The 27,037-nt window shown below is 32.7% G+C and overlaps 1 protein-coding gene across 1 annotated transcript; it reads left to right on the plus strand.

Moving 5' to 3' along the window:
- Window positions 1-13,707: 13,707 nt before the first annotated feature.
- LOC18428811 (glutamate receptor 2.2-like) lies at window positions 13,708-24,316 on the plus strand. The gene is made up of 5 exons (XM_088855317.1): window positions 13,708-13,768; window positions 15,106-15,449; window positions 15,612-16,014; window positions 23,654-23,782; window positions 24,201-24,316. Exons 1-5 carry the CDS (start codon window positions 13,708-13,710, stop codon window positions 24,314-24,316), a joined length of 1,053 nt encoding a protein of 350 aa, XP_088711443.1.
- Window positions 24,317-27,037: the final 2,721 nt, after the last annotated feature.

The following is a 27,037-nucleotide window of genomic DNA, read 5'->3' on the forward strand; positions in this document are numbered from 1 at the left end:
AATTTAGAGATTTAAAACTGTTGCAATTTCATGATTCTTTGTTTGAAGATGCACTTGGTTTGAGGATACTCTACTATTACTTCTCTTGCACAAAATTTACTAACTTATTTTATGTCATATTAATATTTTCCTTTTCTTAAATTTGTTGAGAATGGAATATGTTACTGGCCTTTATTGCGCAGGAATAAGCTCGAGAACTTGGGTCAATCTGTGGTATGTCTATTTCTGAATTAAAATGGTATGTCTAATTTTAAATTTTTAATTCCTTTGATTCTGTTTTTTTTCACTTTCTATATTCATTTTATGGTTTATTGTTCTTGGTTTATCCACAACTTGGTGTTTTTTTCCCCTTTTTTGTACTATGTGGCGAAACTAAATTGGACATACCTTATTCGAAACCAGAGAATTGCCTTTTCTTGATTCTCCATTGAAGATTTCACTGACACAATTGATAGTAGTAGAGAGAGAGGGGGTTAAGAGAAAAAATTTTGATTCTTGAAAACCAAAAAGTTTTAATTTTCCTTTTGTAAGAACGGAAATTGGTTTAATTTTGGTTTTTAAAAAACCAAAAATGGGTAGTTTTGTAGTTTTTTAAAACAAATTGTTATGAAGTTCAAAAAATTGACATATTAGCGATAAAGGGAAAATATTCGGTATTTTGATAATAACAGAAACTAAAAAGAATATTTACGTACTTTTCCCTAGGTTTTTTGTTAGGGTGTAGTTTATATAAAGCTGGCCCTAAACAATTAAAGCAAGGAACACCTTCAAATAGGGTCGAAAGATGTTATTTCAGTACCAAAAATCTTTATGATGGCCTAAAAATTTATTTTTATCTCTAATTATAAAACTTAAAGCCTAAAAATTTATTCTCATCTTTGATTATAAAACTTAAAGCTTCAAAAATAAAGTAATAAAGTATATCAAGCACATCTATGAACACTAAAAAATATTGAAAATTGATGGTCGACAAAATATATACAATATTATTTTCAAGAAATCCATTTATTTTTATGCTCATGTATCTCAAGGTCGAGATGATCAGATTTGAGTGTTTTTAGCATCGAAACAACTTCTTCTTATGAATTTTTTAAGTGTCTTAATTTGATTGTTTAGACCTCGAACTTTGTATCAACATTTTCCTTTTTGTCATCGCAAATTTTGGGATCCACTTCAAAAAATGAAAAATTAGGAGCAGTTTCTGAGTGCACAACTGTACCTGACTATCCGAAATTTAAATGATGTGTACAACCCAGTGTTCCGAACATGGGGCTGAGGGTAGTTTGAACCAGATCCGGACAAACCGATGCAGTTAATCGGACTAACTGTTCAAGTAGATTTTTTTAAAAAAAATGGGTCAAATCCTTCAAAAAAAAATAGAAATACTTAGATTAAGTGTATAAGATCTTATTACATGTACTTCCCCTTTAGCTTTGGATTCCCCAAACCCCTTCATCCCCTTTCATTCTCCTTTCCCCGTAACCCCTACCCCTGATCAAGGCTCAAGCTCAGTCTCAGTCTCAAGCTCCAGCTCATCGTGTCAGCTGTTCAATTTTTGTTTTTGTCTTAAGCACAAGCAGTAGATCAGAAAATCTCTCTTTCTGCCCTTACTCTTTCAAGCATGCCAGCTAGCCCAATTTCAGTCTCAAGCTCAAGCTCAAGTGTTGTATAGCTCACTCTCTTGTAAAGCTCAATCTCAGTTCAAAACTATATGTCTTTGAGTGCCTCGACACCTTGACCCTTTACCAAGATGTCCAAATATCGCCTGTGGATTCACCAACATGATCTGTCTTTCCTCGCCTTATACACATCTAGCAACCCAAGTGATTTGGACTAATAGATGAGTATCTCGATTCTCAAAAAGATGAGGAGTCCTTTGGCTTGATCAGGAAGCCATCGCTGAACGCTGAAAGTTGGAGGGCATAAAAACGAACCAAATCTCGAAGTTGTAGAACAATTGTACGGAACAATGGCACGCATAACAGGTCAAATCACCCATCTTAAGGAATAGGATCACCGACTTAGCGAGTCAGATCACTAACTTCGGGGAATCGGATCATCTTCTGAATGAGTCAGATCATCAACTGAATTAGTCGAATCCCCCCGCTACATCAGTCAGATCGTCATCTTCGTGACACTCCCATCCATGAGATAGATCCGATGAAACAGCACTTGACCAGAGAGACTGTCCCAATATGAAACCATAGCTCATCAGCTACTTCCAGCTAATTAGGTCAAGGGCCAAAGCATCAAGGGCGAGAGTTTTATATACGTTGACTGTCACCGAGATCAGAAGTCAGAAGGAGGGATCATCAGGGAAGTACTTTCGGACACATCCTTTAGAGGTAAAGGCGAAGAACCAAAACTTAGCAACCAGATAGTTCTCCCACGACTAGACCAGATGTCAGAGGCAAGAACGATATGCCATCCACCAGTGGATTCATGGGCTGGAACCTGCGGGGCCCTATCCAACACTTGACCAATACCAACGAAGCGGCAACGACCTTGAAAATAAAGGCGCCTGACGGTTTTTTTTTTTCTAGCAAGCAACAAGACTAAGGCACTTCCCAATACAAAGCAAGGAGCTAAACCAACGATAACAACATGCATCTCCTTATATAATACATAAGCGCATCCAAAGAGGAGGGAGGGTCACTCAGCATGAGGCTGCGAGGAAGGAAAGAAGAAGAGGCAGGGTCGATAGCAAGTAGAGCGCTCAAAGCCAAGAAGGAAAATAAGACCAACTAAGGACACCTGCGACCAAACCAGCAGTCAGAAGAGTCGTCCTTAGGCCCTTCTAATCAGGAACCTAGAGCAAGGACCGTCCCAACCATCCAGACCAAGACAAAAGGGCACACATGCCGCATATGGAAAATAAACGATAGGATCACCCCAGAAAGACTGAAGAAAAGCAGAGGGGGGCAACCTATGGCCATGGTCCATATGTGTAAGGTTGGTGCAGGCACTCCTATTAGCGCTATTAATTGGCTTGGACAGTGGCTTAGCCAATTACCTAGCAATGAATAGCGCTAATAGGAGCTCTTGCAACAATGCCAACTCTCACGCATATAGAAGAAACACCGATAAGAAGGCACCTCTCTCTTTAAAGGAGATGGGGTTGAAACCTATCGAAGCTATCCAACAATGAAAGGAGAAGATACTGACCAGACAGCCAAGCCGTTCAGACTAGAGGAGTGGGCTCTCAAGAAAGAGAAGATATGAGAATTACCACCCCGAATGAACCGAAGGCTCAGGAAGCCCTAAAGAAAATAAGGAATTGAACTACTGCTCACTAGCATTCGCTCATAGGCAATCGGAACCATACTGAACCTTATTCTGTATCTCTCCCTTCGGGCTATAGACAATAACCGCTCTAAGCTCAGAAGAGTATAGCATCAGCTCAGTCTCCTTATGAATAGGGCGAATCAACCATGTCAAGAGCTCCTATTAGAAACAAGAGCTCCAGCGACCGGTCCCTTACCTAGGCACCTGCAATTGACTGGTGACATTTGGGGTGGAAGGAGCCAAGCACTAACTTAGCGGACGCGTCAAGGTTCATGAATAAGGGCGCCTGTTGCATATGGAACAACCTCGCTTCGCAAACCGCATAGCTCTACTGGGAGAGGCCTCTCCAGATGAGTTATGAGAATGGCTGCTTTGAGGTCTATAGCTACCAGTGACTCATAATGCGCTATTTACACTGGACGGGGGGCAGCCAGGATCTCTGCAACTTCCATGTCTGATTCAGGGCTGAACCACAGCTGGATATGTTTTCAGTGATATGGATTGGTTAGAAGTTTCAATATGTGCAACACCCACTGAATAATCCTAGGCCTTCGACATTAGATGCACACCCTCATTTCCCAGTAATCAATAGCGAATTTCGGTTATGAGCCAAAGGGAGCCAAAGACCATTAAGATCGCTCAACAGACCAGACAGCATCACTACTTGACTCTACTCGGATTGACTTCTTACTTTTCTCTTTTTCACTTCTCTTTATTGACGACAATATGCTCCTCAAGTCTTTCTGCCAAAGTAGGAGAGGCCTGACACAAAGCTACTAAGAGTGAACGTGGATTCACCATCGAGTCAACAGATTTGATACACAAGTCGGACCCTGGCATCACAGCTAATAAAGATCCTGAAGACCCGAAAAGAAGAGGTAAGCAAACACGAGGAAAAGCATTGAACCACTCCTTCTGTCTTTCCATAAACCATGATGGCGAAACACAAACTCTCCAAAATGGCTGAACTCGGTGACCGTGCTACACAGGATGGTTGACGAATGGGCTCGTCGTTTCCGTCTCATCCCCCAGCATAGTGACTACAGGTGGGTTTGAATTAGGCTCAACACCTCTGCGGTTACCCCTTTAGCGGCTCACTGCCTGTCCCTGTGTACCAGGGCCAATACATGAGGAAGAATTTGTTAACCAACAACTCCTCACTTCTGACAAGGGGCTGGCAGCCACCCTGTGCTTGTTCTTTGGAATATGTAACTCATAGACTTTGATCTGGGTCTTCAAACCCTCGGGTGATCCACTAGGTTAGGAGATCCTATCCTCGTGGAGTTCCCGTTCGTCGGTAAGCCGGTCGGCTAATATCTTTACCTTTGAAGCAACCCGAGCAATGGCTATGGCTCTATTATAGGTATAGGCAAATTTACCCTACTACTACTTTCTTTCTGAAGGAAGGGTGACTCCGTCCTACACCCAAGGAGATCGACACGATTCATAGCTGCTTAGGCATCTTTTTAGAATACTTATATCTACAGCTGTTGCAATAGGCATTCTCAAAATACGCCTCCAGGAGCAATGGTTAACAATGGCTTTGATGGGTGGTTTCGCCATAATAGGCAATAATGAAATAACCATATTAGTAAATGATGCAGAGAAGGGTAGTGACATTGATCTGCAAGAAGCTCAGCAAACTCTTGAAATAGCTGAAGCTAACCTGAGTAGAGCTGAGGGCAAGAGACAAACAATTGAGGCGAATTTAGCTCTTAGACGAGCTAAGACACGAGTAGAGGCTATCAATGCTATTTAGTCCTAATCGAAGTATCATTAGAATAAAAAAAGTGTTGTTTATACACCATTTCATTTCGTCAATTAGATACAACAAGGGTAATCTGGTACAATGAACAAGAATAGTGGGGTGGGAATAGTTTGAATATACAAAATTAATAAAAAAGGTAGAAAAACTTCTTAGATGCCATTGACTCCGGTACCTAATAAGTTCTACCTACTACTGAATTTGAACCCATGACACCCGCCGTATGAAAGCAATACTCTAACCACTGGGTTAAGTAAGTTATTTATCATCACAAAGAGAAAGGATGGTACACATAAAGGATTATAGAAGAAATCTTACTTCTAAGCAATACCGACCTTTGGCAGGAACCCGATCAGAGCTATCATGTCTGAATCATGGAATATTCATCTTGACAAAAAAGGATCCATATGGTAAGATGTCTATGACAAGGGTAGGGCTATAGCTCAGTTAGGTAGAGCACCTCGTTTACACATGCGCCAATGCTTTTTCAGGGGAGTCCATCATGCAATCAAGGGAATTGATCTGAGAGATTGATGTCTTACTCCATTGATTCTAGGAAACGAAAGAACAATTGCCTGACAAATATTAGGTTTGGTCATATTTTATAGCCAAATAGAACCAATCATTGATTTGATAATTGATAAGGTGAATACCCAACCCATTCAATGCTAGGCTTAATGAGTATGGGGACCTCAAAATAACACCTCTTTTCGTCCTATGAACAAAGAGGTGTATGAAGTATCATATTTGACTCTTGCAGCGGAACGATAAAGACTTCATTAGGGTTGATCCAGGCCAGAAGCAGACCTACGTAAAGGTAACCCTTTGAAACACTTTGGTATTGCTCCCAGATCAGAAGAAAAAAAAGGAAACGGAGCATATGGAACCATATCGTTATCTTTCTGTAAAGAAAAAGATGGTGGACTAACTAATCTTTCCATCAGTTGATGAAAGAGCCCAATGCAAAAGCAAAAAAAGTGCATGTTGGGTTTTTGAAACAGTTCGAATCATTTTGATAATAATCAGTTTGATCTGTTTACCGAGAAGGTCTACGGTTCGAGTCCGTATAGCCCTATACATTTAGAATTTGTTTTGGTTTTGTACCCATTTATGTCAAACTATCCTAGACAGACGGTTGGGCTATAACATATAAACCATTCCCACATGCTCCCCCAATTTTCCTAGGGACATGAAAATGACAAGAAATAATTCATTCCAATTATCTATGAATTATATTGAATTTCTTTTTATTCATCAATTCAATATTCGTGGATGAATTAGTAGATGTGCTTAGATACAACTTTTTCTTCTTTTCCTGTCCAAGATCAAAGACTTACTGGTACACTTTTGGTATTTATCTTACAAAGAAAAAAAAAATTGAAACAACTTTTTATAAATTAATATTTGCATACTATGGTCCGGTACATGAAAATATTTTAGGATATTTTTTGAAGATATTGTTGTCATGCAACATCTTCTTCCAAGAATTAACATGTTCATTCCAAACCTTACATGAAAAACCTTCTAGTTTATTTTGTACGAAAATCGCTCACGTTAGGAATGAAAGTTTATGCATTTTTTTACAAATAACAAAAGTAGCTTGATGCTATTAAATCAAGTAAAAACGCCAACTAATTAAGACAAGAAATAGAAAGGACCTCTCCTATATAGTTAAATAAAGCATAATTCATACAATACTTTTCGATGAAGATAAATAAGACATACTTCACAAAAGTACATCTCACGAAATGCAACAAAACGAAAAATCAATGCACAATTGTTCTTATATGTATTTACCATATCCATATCAGTATGTTGTGGATTGATTTTATCAAAAAATAAGAACAGTAGAACAAATAATTTGAAAAATAAATAATTTTATTAAGCAAAATAGAAAAACACTTCCCATATTTATCATAAAACATAATTTTATAAAAAAATCATAATTTTATCAAAAAATAATTTTACTAAGCAAAATGGAAAACCGCTTCCCATATTCATCATAAAACATAATTTTATTAAAAAACCATAATTTTATAAAAAATAATAATTTTGTTAAGCAAAATAGAAAAACAATTCTCATATTCATCAAAAGACATAAATTTTTATTATAAAATACAATTTTATTTAAAATATAATTTTATTAAGCAATATAGAAAAAAACTTCCCATATTGATTAAAAAAACATAATTTTACTAAGCAAAATGAATTTTTTTAAAAAATCCATTTCTCAAAATGTGAGGGATGATTTGAAATTAATATCACCTTTGTAAAACTCTCTCTCTCTCTCTCTCTCGCTCTCTCTCTGTGGAATCAGGCCAGATCGGGATCCACCAATGACTGATCTGGAGTTAGTCGGCCGATTTTTTAAAAATTGGCTGATCTTTTAAATACTCTTTCCATATCATTTCAAAAACCTTGATAGAAAAACACTTCTCATATTCATCAAAAACATAATTTTATTAAAAAATCATAATTATATTAAAATAAATTATTAAGAAAAATAGAAAAACACTTCCCATATTCATCAAAAAACATAATTTTATTAAACAAAAGTTGTTTTAGAAAAATTGATTTTTCAAAAACCCCAAAAATCAAGCAACATTTCGAGCAAGAAACGACCCTCAATGTTTGGATAATCGAACAAATAAACATACATGCATTGTAAAGGCTTCAATCATCTTTCAAATGCATCAAATCTCATCAAAAAATATTTGGTATGTTTAATTTAATTAAAAAAAAAAGCAGAAATTTCAGATTTATGAAATTTTCATGATATGATGCAACGAAAAAATTCATAGAAAAACATTTAATCAATCATAAATAGACATACCTATTTTTAGCATTGATCATAAAAAACCATAACTCAATTTAATAAAAAACAACCAATAAATAGATGAAAAATATGTATTTTTTGATCGAATACAGGTTATTTGAGCAGCAGCATTTCGGGCCAAAATCAACCCATAATATTTGGTTTTCTAAATAAATTGAAACATAAATTTGATGAATAATTCAAGTATCTATCAAAACCATCAAATTTCTTCAAAAACCCTTAGGAATTGAAGAAATTATTGAAAGAATGGCGGAAATTTTCAAAAACCTAAAAAATCTACCATTTCGATTCAAGAAACTCTTTTTTTTTTTCCGATGTTTCAATCCATATTTGTTGTTTTATAGATTATAGATAGTGATTTACAGCAATAAATCACGAAAAATGACAAAAAAAAAAAAAAAAGGCACGAAAAAGGATAAAAAAAAGTGAAAAATTAAATTGATGCCCACTACAAATAACGGTAGTAAATGGGTACATTACCATTATTTTTTAAAAAAATTAGCCGTTATATCGTCTAACCGGTCCGGTTAGCATAAAATTGGCATGTTTCACTTAAAAATTGCCGGTTCGACCTTTAACCAGCTGGTTTTGGGCTAGAAAAGTTTTGGGAGTATACCCTAGGCTACTAGTACCCCTAAAATGGCCATAACAGGAGTCAGAACCATGGCGGTTTCGATCTAACCGGTCGGTTACAATTCAAACCGGATGGTTTTACAAATGGTACAACCTAAGAGAATGATTCATTTCAAGCCAGTGCAACATGTACATTCGAGTTCTTTTTAGATTAATTGTAGGGTAGAATAGATCCCTTGGGCTTTTCTTGAGGGAGCAAATGGACACTTTATTCCTACCGGACCACATGATTAATAATCTTCTATTTAAAAAATGGATAAGTGCCTTGGGTACCCCAAAAACTCATTTGAATCGATGAATCAGTGTTTCGGATCGGGAATTGGTCAAATCGATCAAATTCGGCCTTGAAGAAAAATTCAAAAATATATTAAAAATCATTATAAATGTTGTTTTTTAGGAATCCAATAAAAAATGAGAGTACTACATTAATAACATCTATTTTTTTGCATTAATATACGAATATTGAGATATTCTTTCTCTATATGAAGATTATCATCAAACATTTATTGAAACCTTTATATATTGAAATTAGAGTTATTGGTTTGTATTAGATTATTTTATCATCATTTTACTATATAAATACGAATAAATTTGAAATTTGTCTTATAATATCATCTAATTTAAAAATCTAATTTACAACTATAACAAAAAAATAATGCATTGTACAATTTATAATGTAAATAAATTTGATATAAAATATAAGATTTGATTATCATTGTAATTAGTATAATTATTAATTACAATATTATAATAAATATGATTCAAAAAACAAGGGCAAGACCCTCACAAATAAATAAATCTAATATATAATAATTAGTAATGATAGAAATATAGATTTAGTGACATAAATTTGCAATCATATTTTAATAAAATTAAAAAAATAAATAAAAAACTTCATATTTGCAATATGGGATAATTGATAAAGAAACTTGAAATAAATTCCCACATCAAAGTTATGTGTACGCTACCAGACAAGCCCATTATTTTAAACCTCCTTTTGTTTTTTAGGGACAATGAATAGTCCCGCATCGAAGATTTTTAGAAGGCAAAGTCAATATAAACGGGCTTTGACATGGCTAGAGAGTTGGTGTAAAAAAACAAAAAGGTCAAATCTACAAAGGTGGTGTGGGAGGATTTTTTAACTGAAAAAAACAAATCAAATCTATAGAGTTTGGTCTACCCACGTGATTCATACTCGACGATTCACGTGATCCATGACGTCATGTTTACCAAATCTCAATAAAAGACGGTCGAATCCCATTTTATGGCCGGATCCAAAACGGGCTCGTCGATACCTAATCCGAATCGAATCATCGATTATTTAAGCACTTCCTGCACCTATTCTCATGAGTCCCCTCTGAAAATCCATCTTAAAAATAGACTTTAGATCTAAAATATTAGGTTTACTAATCTCAACTATGATGATGATTATGAATCTTAAATTTTTTTCTCATAAACAAAAACTATTTGTTTAGTTATGTGCCACCATCCAGTTTGGCTTTTAGTGGAGAAACCATTTTCTTAACATCCATCTTAGAGACAAGCGATTGATGCACAATAAGACTCACAAGAAAAGGTAAAATCGGCTCAATCACCCAAACTATGTCCTAGTTTTTAATATCGGATCATTAACCAGGGAAAAAGTTTATATAGAGTTGAGGTTCTAAACAATCAAATTTGAGCCTACCTCAACGAATATCCTCAAATTGATCATCTCGACATCAATATGCATGGACAGGAGAACAAAATAGATTTCAAGTTTCAGAAATAGTGTATTTTGTAACACATTTTTAGATCGTCAATCTTCAAGTTTTCATAGATTTGTCGATCTACACTATTTTTAAAGCTTTAAACTTTATAAATAAAGATGGAAATATATTTTATGGCTATCACAAAGATTTCCACTATTGAAACCACATTTCTCGACACTATTTGAAGGTAGCCTCTAATTTGATTGTTTAGAGCATGGGCTCTATATAAACTGCACCCTTGACCTTTGACACTTGTTTAAAATCTAGACCAGCCTACCGAACAGGTCACCAATTGAATTTGATCGAAGCCGGCTAGGGGAGAGTTTATGTAGAAAACATAAAAATAAAGAAAATAGAAAACATAAAATTAATTAAAATTAACTGACATAAAAAAAGCCTTTAGAACTGGATAATTATGCACCTACAAGTTTCAAGCCCCTCGCCGATTTCTAAGACATCTACTAAAATATAGAGAAAGTGATCAACAATGTCATTTGGCTAGTAGTCCCTTAAATGTGTGACATCAACCAGGGAAGAACATCGCACTCCAGCGACATTGAGCACTTCAGGGAGGGCTAAGAATTTCAGAAGATTCTAATAAAAATGAAGTGTAACTATCTTCAGAGAGTTCATCCCAAGGGGAAAGTTACTTGACTCCAGAAATTGGGCTTGGGTTAAGACAGTATTTACTAGATTTTTATAGCGCCACGTCACAAGATCCATTTTTATGTAACTTTGTCACAAAAAAAAAAAAAAAAAACTCTCCAAAACTTGGGCATCATATTCCCAACCATAACGGAACTGAGATCAATTGATCAAAGGAAAAACATAAGTCTCAGTAGATTTAGGCCCATGAGACTAAATTTCAGTCTTAATAGATCTAGGCCCATCTCCTATTGAAAGGCCAAAATGTGGGAGAATGTAAATCAATGGCTTGCTTATCTATAACCCCGAAGCTAGGCCCTAAATCCATAGATAAATCAGCTTTTTTTATAAACCATGTCTCGCAATTTTGTGTCTCTTGTTCTATAAATTTGAGGTTTCAAAGTATAAGTTATACATAGAAATCTGAATGCAATTTTGGCAAACAGAGAGGAGGAGAACGCACTTCATAACTATTTAACCAGTTTTGTCAAGAGCAAGGTGTAATGCACAAAACTATCTTATCATATAAACCACAACAAAATGGCGTAGATGAGAGACGGACTTTAATGGACATAGTTATACTAGTCATTCCAAACTCTGAATTTCTGAGGAGAAGCCATTTATACAACTATATATTCATCATCAACAAAATAACGACTAAGGTATAGAATTGGCTCCTTATAAACTATGGACAAGAATAAATCATCATCATATGAGTCTTATCCAACTATTTGGGGTCGGCTATGGACAAGAATAAATTAGATTTAAATATATTAAAATTTGGGAATCACTCACGTATGCTCTCAACTCATACCAACAAACAGACAAACTTCATTGTAAATATTCATCTAAGAGTATTCTAATAATTCTAAAGGATATATGTTCTTTGACTCATTTTTCTAGAGGACTTGGATGATCAGAGAATTAAACATGAAATGATTCACCTATTGAAGAAGAGCTAATAAAACTCAAGGTAACTCCAAGGAACACATGCTAACTTCAATGTGTTTGGCCCTGTTGAACCCCTTATGCTAGATAGAAACCACAAACCAGAGTATAGAGCTCCTCCTTTCCATGAATATCACATATTTTAGACAAAGATGAAATAAATGACTTGTTTACTAATAGCGAAGCAATCAAATCACTTGAATCATTTGCATCGATTAATGGTATAGACGATGAAATCAACTCAATTGAAAGAAACCAAGCATGAGAACTTGTACATCTACATAGGTATATGTTAGCACATATGGCCATGAGGCCTCACATAGCCTTGATTATTTTTGTGGATTTTATTGTTTTTTATGGGAAGAATCTCATGTTTATTAAAGCTTATCTATTGCTAAAAATTCTTTAATATATAAATAATTACTTATTCTCTAAAGCTTTTTCCAACGTTCATATAGATGAGTATCTTTGAGATAAAGGAATTAGTTTATCAGAGATCCGTTGGAGAAAAAAGAATGGCGGCCCATCTTCTTCCTATAACTATAGGAAGTCAGAAAGAGGAGATTGCACAACATGGCAAAATTACAGAGCCTCTAGAAAGCTTCCCTTCTCTCTTTTTATTGGGTTGTTCATAATTAAATCTAAGCTCTGCGATCATAGCCTCAAAGCACACCATCTATGATCTCGGGTTTAGTGTTCATCCTACTCCATTGATTTTACTAGCAAAATAGAAATGTCATATGATGCAAATGAGTCATTAGCAACAAATTCAAGGTTGATGGAACTATTGGCGAACGGGTTGACTCTCCTCTAGACAAATTCGCATCCATAAGGATGATATTAGCTTTAGTAGCAGACTTGGAATTGCTCCAAATGCATGTTAAAACAACTCCCTTAAATGGAGAATTAAAAATATATATACGAAACAACAATATAAGTCAAAGGCCAAGAAAAACAAAGTATATAAATTGAAATAGTTATTGTATAGTCTAAAAAATCATCCAGACAATGGCACATAACTTTTCATACTGCAATTGCCCTATTGGTTATGTAGCCAATGGATAGGACCATTGTGTTTATGTTTAGAAAAGTATAAGCAAATTTTTAATTTTATCTCTATGTGTAGACGACATGCTATTTGGTAGTAATGCTATAGAGATATAAGATAAAAAGGAAAATTATGCATACCCTCTAAGTCAAACTTTTTATGCATACTCTGCTTCCCCCACCCCTCCACAAGAACATGCACAGGCACATGCACATGCACACGCACACGCACACGCACCCGCACAAAAAATCCACCGAAAATACTTTTTAAAACACACATCCAACCTAACAAAAATACTCTTTAAAGCACACAATTAACCTAATTACTTTTTGTTTTTGCCCAAACCCGCCAAAAATACCCCTATATATTAACTTTTCCATCCCTTCATTTTCTCTCTCAAGGCTTTCAAACTTTTAGAGAGTTTCTCTGACCGAAAACTTAAAAGTTAAGATGGTTCTTATATCTAAAAATTTTAAATAGTTTATTTCTCTAAAAACTTGAAATCTGTTATAGTTTCTTTCTCTAAAAACCTTGAGATGGTTTCCCTCCAAAATTTCTCTCCTTAAAAACCTTGAGATGGTTTCTCTCTCTAAAACCTGAAATTTGAGATAGTTCTTTCTCTAGAAATCTGAGGTTTTTCTCTCTAAAAGTTTTAATTCAAATTCTTAGAGAATGAATTGTGGGTTTATATCGATGTATTTTCATCGAAAATAAAGCAGCTTCTTCATTGGGGGTGTAGCTGGAAAAACAAAACGTAATTGGGTCAGTCATATTATTCAAAAATTATTCAGGGACTATGCCTAAAAAGTATAGTCCAATGGGCTATACAGAATTTCCGTTGGTAGAACTAAGGGATGGTATGTGGACACTTAAAGGATTCAGATTGGACCTAGCCCAATCCAAGGGCCATAAAGTTATTTTATTTTTAGTTTTAAATTCTTTACAAATTTTATAAAGACAAACATAGTGCATAAATAAATAAACATATGGCATATCCAATCAAAATAAAAATAAAAAATGAGCAAAAAAATACCAAAATATAGCCAGTTTTTTTGTCGTTCAGAAATTTGTATTTTTTTTATTTGATATGTTCAATAAAAACAAGTATGTGCCCAATTTTCAGATAAAAAGTATTTGTTCATAGAAAATGGCCCTTGTATATATAGCCCTTGTATATAGCCTAGTTCAATCTAAATAGGTAGAAAGGGTTCTTGTGCACCCGTGACCGTCCATATCATGGTACATGAATTTTCCCAAAAACTATTTCTTGGCTTGATTCACATTTTGAAGTGAAGCATGCGGGAGAAACAATACGTGTTTTAGGAATAAAGATTACAAAGGATAAAAATTCTAGACTTTTCTATTTATCACAAGAAATTTTTCTTAAGAATATCCTTAAAAGGTTTTGGAAAACTGTAAACCTATGAAAATTTCTATTTGTAAAGGCATGAATCTATTAAAGAAAGAAAGTCAAGTTAATGATCACGCTAAAATGACATATTCCATAAAAACAAACCATTGGGTTCATCATAGATACCTTATTTTGTACTTTGGACTTGTCAGTACATTTCGAAGCGGCCATGGCAAGGGTTCCTAGCAAGCATTCAAAAGAATACTTAAGCGCATCTAAAGAACCAAATATTATAAATCCTGTTATCAAGCTAATAGTTTGGAACTTCAAGGGTTTTATAATGTAGATTTTGCAAGAGATCCTAATAATATGAAGAACTATTTTCGTCTTTAGGGAAGGTTTTCAGTCTAAGTTTAGTGAAGAACATGGTGTCCGTTGCCCAAAAAAAGCAGAATATATTGCTTGTCGTATAACCTTTAATTATATCATCTTGATAAACCCCTTATTAAGGATTTGAAGGTTGATGTTATCTAAAAGCTACTTCAAATTTTAGGTGACAAAGAGGCTGCAATTTCTTTAAGAATATAATCAATATTTAACATGCAAAAATGTTCCCTCTATAACAGTTAAAAATGCAGGTATGAGCCTCCGTTTCGAGTCATGCGGTTGGAAGCGAGTCAACATCATCTATGATTCTGACTTGGCCTAAGGACATCTTCCCCTTACTAACACAAGCAGTCACAGCCGTTGGATCTGAGATCGAACAGTCATCGTTGCCGTACAGGCCTCATTATCTGACCTGAAAACTGCTGTACGCGAAGAGCTTCAGAGACTGAGGGCGAGTCTTCGTGGTCAACACCGAGTCTTTGGCTTTGGGCGATCTTGTCTTTGAAGAAGCCGAGAGGATGGGGATGATGGAGAAGGAATATGTGTGGATTATCACCGATTCTCTCTCTTCGCTCCTCGACTCCATGAATTCCTCCGCCATTTCTTCGATGCAAGGGGTGATCGGAGTCAGGACTTCATTCTTCTCTGAAACCAGTGAAACCAGCTATTTCTCTTCAAGGTTTAGAAGGCAATTCTTGAGTGAGTATCCTGAGGAAGGGAGAGGAAGACCAAGCATCCATGGACTTAGAGCTTACGACGCTGCAAAGCTTCTAGCTCAGTCGATGCAGAAGAGCACAGCAGCTTGAAGAGGCGACAGCTTTACGTCGCCTCCTCACAATGAAACAGGCACCATTTGGAATCTTACAGTTTCCCAAAAGGGACAGCAACTGTTGGAAGAGATTTTATCCAGTGAATTAAGAGGGTTGAGTGGGGAGCTAAGGTTCTGAAGCCGAGAACTTGAGGGACCAGGGGTTGTTCAGACCGTTAATGTGGTCAGAAAAGGTTATAGAGAGATGGGTTTCTGGAGCTCAGAGATCGGGTTTTGGAGAAAAGAGAAAGATGGACTGAGAATTAAGAACAGTGTGTCAATGGATGCCTTAAAGCAGGTGATATTTGCAGGTGGAGCATCTACTGTTTCTCCAAAGGGGTGGGTGCTACCAAGTGATGGGGAGAAGAAGCTGAGGATTGGGGTGCCAGTGAGGAAGGGGTTCAAGCAGCTAGTGGAAGTGAAGTTTAATGGCACCAGAAATGAGACTGAGGTCACTGGGTTTTGCATAGATGTTTTTGATGGGGTATTATTGCGCCTTCCCCACGCCTTGCCCTATGAATTTATCCCCTTTGAAGGCAGGCCCCTACAACGATTTGGTATACCAAGTATACCTTAAGGTACTCCCAACCCTCTCTCTTCTTATATCCAGGAGCCTCTTTCTTGGATTGATGTACATTGCACACATAAATGTAACTAGGGATAGAAAATAAAAATAAAATTTGTGAAAAAATTGAAAAACTTATGTGGTGCTACATTATATGATCTTTTTTTTTTTGAAATTTATGAGGTCCTATTCTCTCATTTTTTTATTTATTTATTTATTTTTCTAGTTTTTTTTTTTGATCCGATGTTGACAACATTGGGTCGATTTTTTTTCTTCGAACTGTAGGGCTGTATGAAAATGTAAAGGTCAATTGCCTATAGATTTGGTGTTTGAACCATGGGATTACCCAAAAGTTAGTGTTTGGGTCAGTCCAACACTATTTCATTGCCCCTGTTTTGGGGTCGATTTGACTCTATTTCATTGCCCTGTTTTGGGTTGGTTTGACACTATTTTCATTGTCCTTGTTTTGAGTCCATCCGACATTCTTACATTAGACTCGAAGTTTGTGTTTAGAATGCGATTCAATGTTTCAAACTGCATTATAAATGGAAACTAAAGAGTAAGGTTCGAACATCAAACTGACTCAAAACACACAGATAAATGCCTAAAAATGAGGTTATTTAATGTTTGGTACATTGAACAACCCTATTGTAGAGTAGTTTGATGTTTCAAACATTAGACCGTCCCTTAGGTGTTCCCTCAAGTGACCCCCATGCAACATGACAGCCCTACCATCAAATAAAATTTTTGAAAAAAAAACTTGAAAAATAAAAAAAATAAGGGAGTAGGACATTTCCATAATCATGTAAGAATATCGCATAAGTTTTCTAATCTTTTTGTAAATTTTTCATAACTAAAACATCAAATAACAAAAGAAATTAAGGATTTATTTTTAATACCTATACTATATATATAATTTTGTTTTATCTTATATTATTAAGTTATAGTTAATTGGTAGACACATGTCATAAGATTAATAGGACCTTAGAATGAGTGAGGAGATATGGGTAAGGAGTCCTAAAGTTGAGGCAGTGTTCCTAAACAGATTTATCTTTTTATCTTCCCTATTTATTGGTTTCTAAGATTTTTATGGATATCTTTGGACAAATTTCGATTTATGTCTCTTTCCAATGATCTAGTATTTAAGAAAATTCAATATCGTGAAAGGTATTTAAAGAGAGAAGATATCCCTATTTTCATGGTATACAGAGACGCTGGATAGAGGTTGAAATGCGAACAGAAGACCAGTTACATAGAAAACTTATTAGGAAGAGAAAGTTATAAACATAATTAATTTATACAGTAACACTTTAAGAGATTTAGAAATCTATTATATGACAATAAATTACAAAAAAATATGATATTTTCACTGTTTTGGTACACTTTAATAATAAGTAAATAAAAAGAGATTATTTGAGATCACAAGAGATTTCTCAAAAAATCACCAAACTCCCAATCCACCTTTTTTTTCTTTTTCAAATTGGTCTGAAGAATTTACAAAAGCCATGCTTCTCTCTTCACTGCTACGCCCAACTTTCTATCTTCTTGAGAAATAATAGCTGGTTTGCAACTCCCTCTCTCTCTTTAACAAGTTATTTTGGGTGGATAAGCCCTACTTCTTTTTCGTCTCCTCCAATGCCTCTAAAGTTTTTACTACAATTACTAAACCTTCTAGTTTATTTATCAAACTTTTTCCCATTTTTTAACTTGTACCTAAAGATTTTGAAACTGGTATCATAAATTTATTGTTTATTTGAAATTATATAGAGACATTTGAAAGAATTCTAAAAAAAACAAATAAAAATAAGCTTATCACAATAAAAATTTGTTATTCCAATCATATTATTCTTATTACTTATCATATTGAAACCAACGTCTAATCATGTTAGAAGACATGTGATTCCATATAAGTGCCAAAGGCATGCAAAATAAATAAGAAATGGTATGATGATGACTTTAAAATGGTACAAGTTATTGTTAAAAAATCTTTTTAGAATCGTGCTGATGTTATTATTATAAAATATTTTTGGAATGGTGTGATGATGACTTTAATTCTGCATTTCAGTAGAATTTTGTGACAAAAAAGAAATAAATGATAGTTTATAGGCAAGTGCTAGTAAAATGTTGGTAGTGCATTTCCCATATTTATTTGAGACATAGTCAAACAGTAGCAATTTATTTTTCAGGTTGCATCTAAATACTACCCAAACAGTAACAATCCATTTGCAGGTAATGTATTCTGCATTAATGTATTACGCTAGTAGTATATTTCACAGACAATATATTTCCAGGTATCCAAACGGCTCCTAAAGGGTCATCGTACTATGGTGAATTTAGAATTTAGTACGTGAAAATTTTGAGAATGTCTTTTTATTTTGTAATTTTAACTTACCTTTATAGTCCAATCTTCACTAAAACAGTGAAATAAAATTGAGTTTTGAATTTAAATATTTTTGAATTTAAAATTGAGTTTTGAATGGATTTTAAAAATACCAAAATAACATTTTTAAAGTACATGAAATCTTTATGATAAAAAATATATTTTTTACAATGCAAAGGTATTTTATAATAAAAAAAGTCAGAGCACTAAATTCTAGGTTTACCATTAATGTGATGTATTCTAGAACAACCCTATTTTAGAAAACTAACTACTCAATTCTTTATGATTTTTATTATATTTGTATGATTTTTTAAAGGTGTTTTCTTTTGCTCCTTTTTAAAGAGCTTTTAGTTAATATATTACAATAATATTTACCCCAGAAATTTCATGCTTTAGTGTACTAATTTTCAAATTTACAACTATTCTTTTAGATCTCATTGCAATCTTACATTGCATGTAAATCCACTAGTAAATCTAAGGAGAGACAAATGAAAAACAAAAAACTCAAAAAACAAAAAAAAATCAACATATAAGTCTAATATATTTATCTAATTCTAGTGGCAACTTAAGATATCTTTATTATTACATCCCAAAATACTATGCCAAAGTATTGAGTTATGAAAAATTGCAAAATATTGAAAATTTGCTAAAAATTTAACCTTAGTTTTTATATTTTATGAGCTTTTAAAAAATGATGGTCTAAAGCATTAAAAATTTAAACAATCAAATTGGAGCCTACCACAAAAATTTTACTAAAAAAGGTTGTTTTGGTACCCAAATATCCTTAAATTGATCTTCTCGATATCAAGATGTATGGACATGAGAATAAAAAAGTTTTGGAAATATTGTATTTTGTAATGTATTTTTGGACTGTTAGTTTTCAAGATTTTCATAGATCTATCGATCTATACTATTTTTTAAATTTTAAACTTTATAAATAAAGATGAAAATATATTTTAAGGCTATCACAAAGATTCCAAGTATGAAAACCAAATTTCTCGACACAATTTGAAGATAGGCTCTAATTGGATTGTTTAGAGCCTAGGCTCTATACAATCTGCACTCATATCTAAAACTAGTTTTATGCTTTAGCATATCTCTTTTTATCAAGAAAAGTGAATCTATACACGTAGGGGTACCTTAAATTCTTTATCTTTAAAGGTTATTTTCTATATCTTCTCCAAAGATAAATATTTTCTTTCGTTCTTGTGACACGTGTATATGTGTTGTACGTGATATTTAATATTAATCATTGAAAGATTTTCAATAAAACATGATCTTAGAGAGAGAATTTAACGTATTTATCTTCGCAATTGAATATTTTATTGATTAATAATAAATGTGATAGTAAATATTATTTTTAATATACTATTTAATTAATATGAATTCATTTGGCCTGCAATTAAAATAAAAAATATCATTTAAAAAATAATTTAAATTATATAAATAAAACTAATAAATAAATTTATGCAGGGTCTTACCAATACTAATATCCAATATATTAGTTTAAGACATTAGACCTATTAATGTCTATATCTCATATATTAGTCCATTAAGACATACTCAAGAAGCATTAAATTTATTATAAACAAAAGAGTGAATTTATTATAAACAAAAGAGTGATAAGAATTTATATATATTGATCAATACTTAATTTCAATCATAAGATAGGGGAGAGAAATTTTGGGGTGAGAGGTGAGATTTACACATATTTCTTTTATTAACCCAAATGTTACCCATTAAAAATAAAAATGGGAAATACTAACTTGAGTGAGATGGATAAATTGTCATAAATAAAAATATGTAGGCTTTTTATTATGTTGAGGGCTTTTTGTTGCGCATGGGAAATAATGATTTGAATGTGAGAGAGATAAATTATGTTTAATAAAAAATCCATGTTTACTAATGGGTGATGTGCATTTTCAATAGGTCGTGTTTTTTCTATTGCATTAACTTAAGAATTATAAAATTTATTTAAAAAATTATGGACATAAGAAATAATTCAGATATACTATTTGTCATAAAAAAAAGATTAAATGTGACCAAAAGATTTTTAATATTATTTTAAATAGTAAAATCAAGAGGGACATAGTGCAAATGATAAATAGTAAGAAAAAGTTAGAGGAGATGGGAACACAACATATCAATTACGAATGCTTTTTAATAATTCATAATTCATATTTAGAAAATAAAAGATATTCAAGTATCTAAAAAAATAAAGAATCAAATTTTGTATATGCTGAATCACATGATATATATATATATATATATATATATATATATATATAGTATTGTCATTAAAAAATCTAATGTAATATTAAAATAGTCATAAAAACTTTTAAAATATAAAAATTATAGTTAAATACGCAAAGACCAAAATTGAGATAGAAATAAAATTACTATTTTATTTTATTTCTACTATTAATATTAATAATAATATTATTATTATTTTATTTTTAAAATACAATAATAAAAATACAAATATTAAATTATTATTATTATTTTATTTTTATTAAAATAAAAGACAAATATTAAATTATTATTAGCATCATTTAACTTTTATTCTCTAAGGTAAGACCTATGGATCTTGAATACTAAAAAAAAATGATTAGTTTTCTTTTGGATTCTTATGTTAAATGATAAATTGGCTTTGTTTCTATCTCAATTTTGCTATTTAATTTTGTTTCATAATAGAGAGTTCAAGAGAGGCAATAATACACTTAGAAAATAGCTAGAGAAAGCTATTATTGTCATCAAAAAATACTAATGTAATGTTAAAATATTCAAAAAAACCTAAACTGTAACAAAATGTGGTTAAAATCATAAAGGGTGAAATTGAAATAGAAACAAAACTGAAATAATCTAACATAAGAATCAAGATGGAAAACAAATTCCTTTTTTCATTAACATTTAAGATCCATGAGCTTTACGTCATACGATAAAAATAATTTATAAAATAAAATTAAAATATTATTTTATAATTGTGGCATAATACAACTGGAAAATAGCAAAAGAAGACTAGAAGAGACAATAGCATAAATAAATAACTTATAGGCAATCAAAATAAAATAAATAAAATAAAATAATAATATTAATAATAAATATTATTTTATTACTATGTTCAAGTTTATAATAAAAAATTAAAACTATTCAAGAATCTAAATCCTTAGTTTTTTTCAATCTAATTGAATTTCACGACCTGTGAGAGAGAGATAGATCAAACCATTTATTTTCTACATGTAAAAACGTCATATTACAATTTGAAAAATATAATATTATTTTATTAGTATGTTAAAGTTTATAATAAAAAATTAGAACTATTCAAGAATCTAAATCCTTAGTTTCTTCATTTTAGTTGAGTTTCACGACCCCAGAGAGAGATCAAATCACTTATTTTCTATATGTAAAAAGTTAATATTACAATTTAAAAAATATACTACTATTTTATTACTATGTTCAAGTTTATAATAAAAAAATATTAGAACTATTCAAGAATCTAAATCCTTAGTTTCTTTCGTTCAAATTGAATTTTATGACCTGTAAAAGAGATCAAACCGCTTATTTTTTATGTATAAAAAAGTCATATTACAATTTGAAAATATATTACATAGAAATAGAGACAGATATCGTACTTTTTACCTTTTTCTTAGGAAAATATTTTCGAACTAAAAAATACTTGTGAGAGATCAGTAAAGAAATTAACTTTAGAGAGAGAGATAAATACATTGTTTTCTCATAGGATAAGGAGGGACACGATAGGCTTTTGGCTGGGGCACGAAGGTTGATGGTAAGAAAGGATGGAAGAGGTTTTTCCTATAAAGATATTTTGGGCGGGAAAAATTGAGAGAGAGAGATTAAAGGAGAAAGAGATGAGTGAAATAAGAGAAATATTATATGAGAGATTTAAGATGGGAATTATCACATAGAGGAGAGATAAATAATGAATTTCTTTCTTATACGTTTTTGGGAGTTACTGTAAGATAGAGAAAATAAAAAGAGAGAAACCATCGAGAATAATCTTTGACAGTGAGAGATTTTAAGGAAATAAAGCGGAGAAAGATTTTATTGAAAGAGAGAAAGATAGAAATAGTAGAGAAAACTATAGATGATATAAATAAGCGACAATTATGAGGTTTTAGGAAAATAAATGGGAGAGAGATTTTAAGAAAGAGGGGAAAAAGATAGAAATAATAGAGAAAGAAACCGTAGATTATATAAATAAGAGAGATATGAGATAGAATTTCAAAAAGATGTAAGACAAAGGGAAAGTTGTACGGGGGAAAGAGAAAAAAAAAATAGTGGGGTGGGGGAGGGAGAGATTTATTAAGAAAAAAAACGGTGGGGGTGTGTGATTTATTAAAAATGATGAAAGATGTGACATATGGCACAAAACAAGGGGAAGAGATTTAAGGAAAGGTGTAAGAGGGAGAGAGAGAAGAGTGAAAATCATGTGGGTGGGGGGAGAGATTTATCGAGGAAGTGCTTCATATATAACTAGTAAAATGTACCAGCGTTGTACGTGATATTTAATATTAATGATTGAAATATATTTTTCACTGAAAAACATTTCAATAAAATATGGTATATTAGAGAGAGAATTTAATACACTTATCTTCACAATTGAATATTTTATGCGTTGTCCATGACATTTAATATTAATCATTGAAATATATTTCTCATTAAAAATATTTCAATAAAATATGGTATATTAGAGAGAGAGAGAATTTAATGCACTTATCTTCACAATTGAATATTTTATTAATTAATAATAAATGTGATAGTAAAAATTATTTTTAATATATTATTAATCAACACGGATCCATTTACAAACAATTAAAATAATGAAGATGACTTAAATAAATAAATACATAGTATAAATACATCTCTCTCTCACTCACACACGCTCTTATGTTGAGACAATTATATACATTTACATATATGTATTTCTCTCATTTTATCACCAAAGTTATATTTTAACAACTTCTCTCCAAAGTTCAATATCTCCTCATTGGACTTCTATTCTCTCTCATTTTCTCTCTGTCTAATGGAGGGAATGGATGGTTGTAAAAGAGATATGCAGTAGCGGGAGATGTAACAATCTTGGCAAATCGTTCTCAGTATGTGGACTTCTCGCATCCATTTGCGGACTCTAGTATATCGCTAGTGGTGACAGTGAAGGATGATAACTCACACAAACAATGGTTATTTATGAAGCCATTCACAAAGGGCATGTGATTGATTACTTTTGTCATGTTCTTCTACACTGGAGGAGTGTTGTGGTGCTTAGAGAGAAATAAAAGTCCTGATTTTCGTGGTTCTTTGTTGCACCAAATTGGCACGGCTATTTGGTTCATCTTCTCGACACTCTTCTTCTCCCAAAGTAAGTCACATTGCTTAAATCAATATTTTAATATAAAAAAGACTGTATCAATGTAACATGGACACGCGTATCTATCTTTTTTGCATGTGTTGACGCACACATTTGGGTTTAATGCTTTAAACTTAAGCCACTTTTTGTAAGCTTTCCCATGAAATCTCAAGATAAAAGTAATGATCTAAGAATGTGATGTCTATGAAAGGTCAATTTTGATATTAGTATCTTTGATATATCTATGTCAGATACTGACAATGATACATGTGTTTATGTAATAGCTGGTGGTAATGCCAATATGGTTTCTTTTTATGTAGGAGAAAATTTATGTAATAGCTGGTGGTAATGCCAATATGGTTTCTTTTTATGTAGGAGAAAATTTATGTAATAGCTGGTGGTAATGCCAATATGGTTTTTTTTTATGTAGGAGAAAATCTAAGGAGTAATTTATCAAGGGTGGTGATGATAATATGGTTATTTGTGGTGCTAATTCTAACTTCTAGCTACACAGCTAGTCTAGCATCCATGCTTACAATTAAGTGATTGGAACCCAAGTTCTCAAGCATTGAAACTCTGCTGAAAAGTAGAGCAACTCTGCTGAGAAGGGAAAAGTTTTGTGTACTTTTTCCCTTTAATATAGCAAATAAAAAAAGTTTAAAAGAACTAAATAGTGGTCTTTCTAATGCAATCTCTTTCTAAGATTTTTCTATCATTTTCTAAAATATTGGATTATTTTCAAATTATTGCTAATATTTTCTGAATTTATCAAATTTTAAATATCAGGTAGGATTTGTTTGTCTTTGATTCGGAGCCTGAAGCTGAGGACCCCAGCCTCCTAAGGTGAAGCCAAGCGACCCTAACAACATCATTCTCAAACAATAAGGGTGAATCATACAATTGATGTGCATCAAGGGTTCAAGATGTTTAATGGTAGTTTTGAATAAAAATTTGAGGAGGGTATGAAAATCTTGATGTACTTAATGAACATAGTATGAAATAGTAGTATTACTAAATTAAACAGCTACTATTTCTAGTTACAATACATGCATTTTAATAAATCACTGTAGTTTTCTTGTTTCCTCAGCATTAAGCATGATCAACTACGGCTTCTGATATGAGAACTGATTGTGCATGTTTCAGGTCTTTCCACTAGGATGCCCTCTTACCTCTAATGTTTCCAAAGCAATCATCTAGATGAAAGAGAGTGGAGAGATGATGCGTTTGGAAAGAAAGAAGCCATCCACTACCGCATGTCCTTCTATTACACTTGATGATGGTAGTCTTAACTTTGATAGCCTTTTGGGCACTCTTCCTCATTAGTGGAGGCACTTCTTCTGTTGTTCTTTTGTACCGTTTTGGAAGCTCCTTTTTGGGCTATTGTTCCACTCAATGGTTTAAGAAATGGACTATGTTCAAGACCAGCTAGGTCTTGAAACAGAGTTAGGAAACTTGGATTTGGCCAAATTTGATGGATACTCAACCAAGTCCTAAAATATAATAATAAAACATTAGAAACTAGCAGAACTCAACTGGTTTCCATGGATTTGGTTTCGAGCTCGATAACTTATTAACTCTTTGCATATAGTAGTTATTATGTTCAATAGGTAGTTTCTAAGTATTCAAATAGGATTTTATGCCATAAGAGTGTTTATCTTAGATACAAGAAGGTCACTATTCAATAGCAACTTTTTTAGACTTCGAGCCAAGTCAATCTCCAACCTTTTGAATTCTTTTTGTACCAAAAGGTAAATGGTCTAACTATATACTTTCTCTAATTATACTTAAAGCCTATGGGATCAATTTTTCTCAGTCTGAAATTGGGAGATTGTCCTATTTTTTTCATTAAAATGTAGATTTTGTGACACACCTCAAGCCATCTAGTTTTATATCTAACAGCTAGGAGTAATTTGTGACGTCCTTGTAATAAAAATAAATGGTATCATAATATACAATCCCTTGTATAAAACATCTTCATTAAACAACCAAAGTAAGACCCATGTTCAAACAATCAGCAGATGCAGTTTAGGTGGCCAAAACTCAAATGATGGCTTAAAAATATGTTTCTACTCCAGTTATGAAATTTAAAACTCCAAAAAATAGTGTGGATTTAGCATATCTATAAATAACTAAAAATAGACAGTTTAGATAATGTGTTACAACATGCACTATTTTTAAGATTTGAACTCTTAATTTTTTCATATATATACTTCTCGAGGGCAAGATTATTAAATGGATGGTTTTTCAACATCATAGTAACTTTCTCCTATGTATTTTAAAAGTATGCCTCACTTTTATAATATAAGATTGACACCATAAACGTTTTCCTCAAGTAAATATGAAAGATAGAATGTCCCAAAACATACTCAAGGAGACTACACCATTTCCCTCATCTTTTGTATTTTGCCTACTTTTTTGTGTGTGCCCGTAATTGGATCTTTGTAAAATTCCTAAAAGTATCATAACTTATAGTACATAACCTTTAGTACAAGAAGAGGCTTAGTGCCATTGAGAAATTGAGCATCTTAACATTGGTGAGAAGGGATTGAATCTGATCAAGCTTCTCAATACTGGTAAAAAGGGCTGAAGAGAAGTTGCCAAAACTAAAGGAGAAAGGGCCAAAGTTGTTTTCAAACATACATAGAACTTATGATTTCTCACATTTTCAAACCAACTTAACTCCAAATTGGCAAACAAGGGAAGACAATGCAAGTTGAATGTCTTAAAGACTGTAACCTCTACTCAATGTGGACTAATCTTAAACTATACCTATAATTGGCAACCCTCTCACATCCACATATTATATTTTATGTAGTGTGTTCCAACTTAAAGCTATCACATTAATAATATTATGCTCAATATCTTGATTTTCATAAAAACTCCATATAATTCTCAATTCCTATAGGAAGTGGCCTCACTTTTTACGTTTATATAGGTTAATCTATTGAGAGGGCCATGCTAGTCAACGTCCTACCTAGAGATAACATCATCAACTGAGATGATGTTTTATCCACATTCAAATAAGTGAATCTTCAATGCCTTATGCACCTATGTAGACATATCATCTTCTAAGTGTTTTCTTTTTTAGAGTTGCAAAACTGATCGGGGTGAAATAAATTTGGGGATCTACAAATTTGAGTTTTCTTAGCCTTTCTTTCTTCTTCAAATTTTTTGTTCTTTTATTGTTTTTTAGAGTTACAGAGAAGATGAGAAAGATCCAAAAGCTTCACCAAAGCTTGTCTTGATTACACTTTAGAGGGAAAAAAA

This window comes from Amborella trichopoda, chromosome 13 (genome assembly GCF_054954075.1).
Source record: "Amborella trichopoda isolate Santa Cruz 75 chromosome 13, AtrichopodaSantaCruz75HAP2 v2.0, whole genome shotgun sequence".
In the NCBI taxonomy this organism is placed as follows: Eukaryota; Viridiplantae; Streptophyta; class Magnoliopsida; order Amborellales; family Amborellaceae; genus Amborella; species Amborella trichopoda.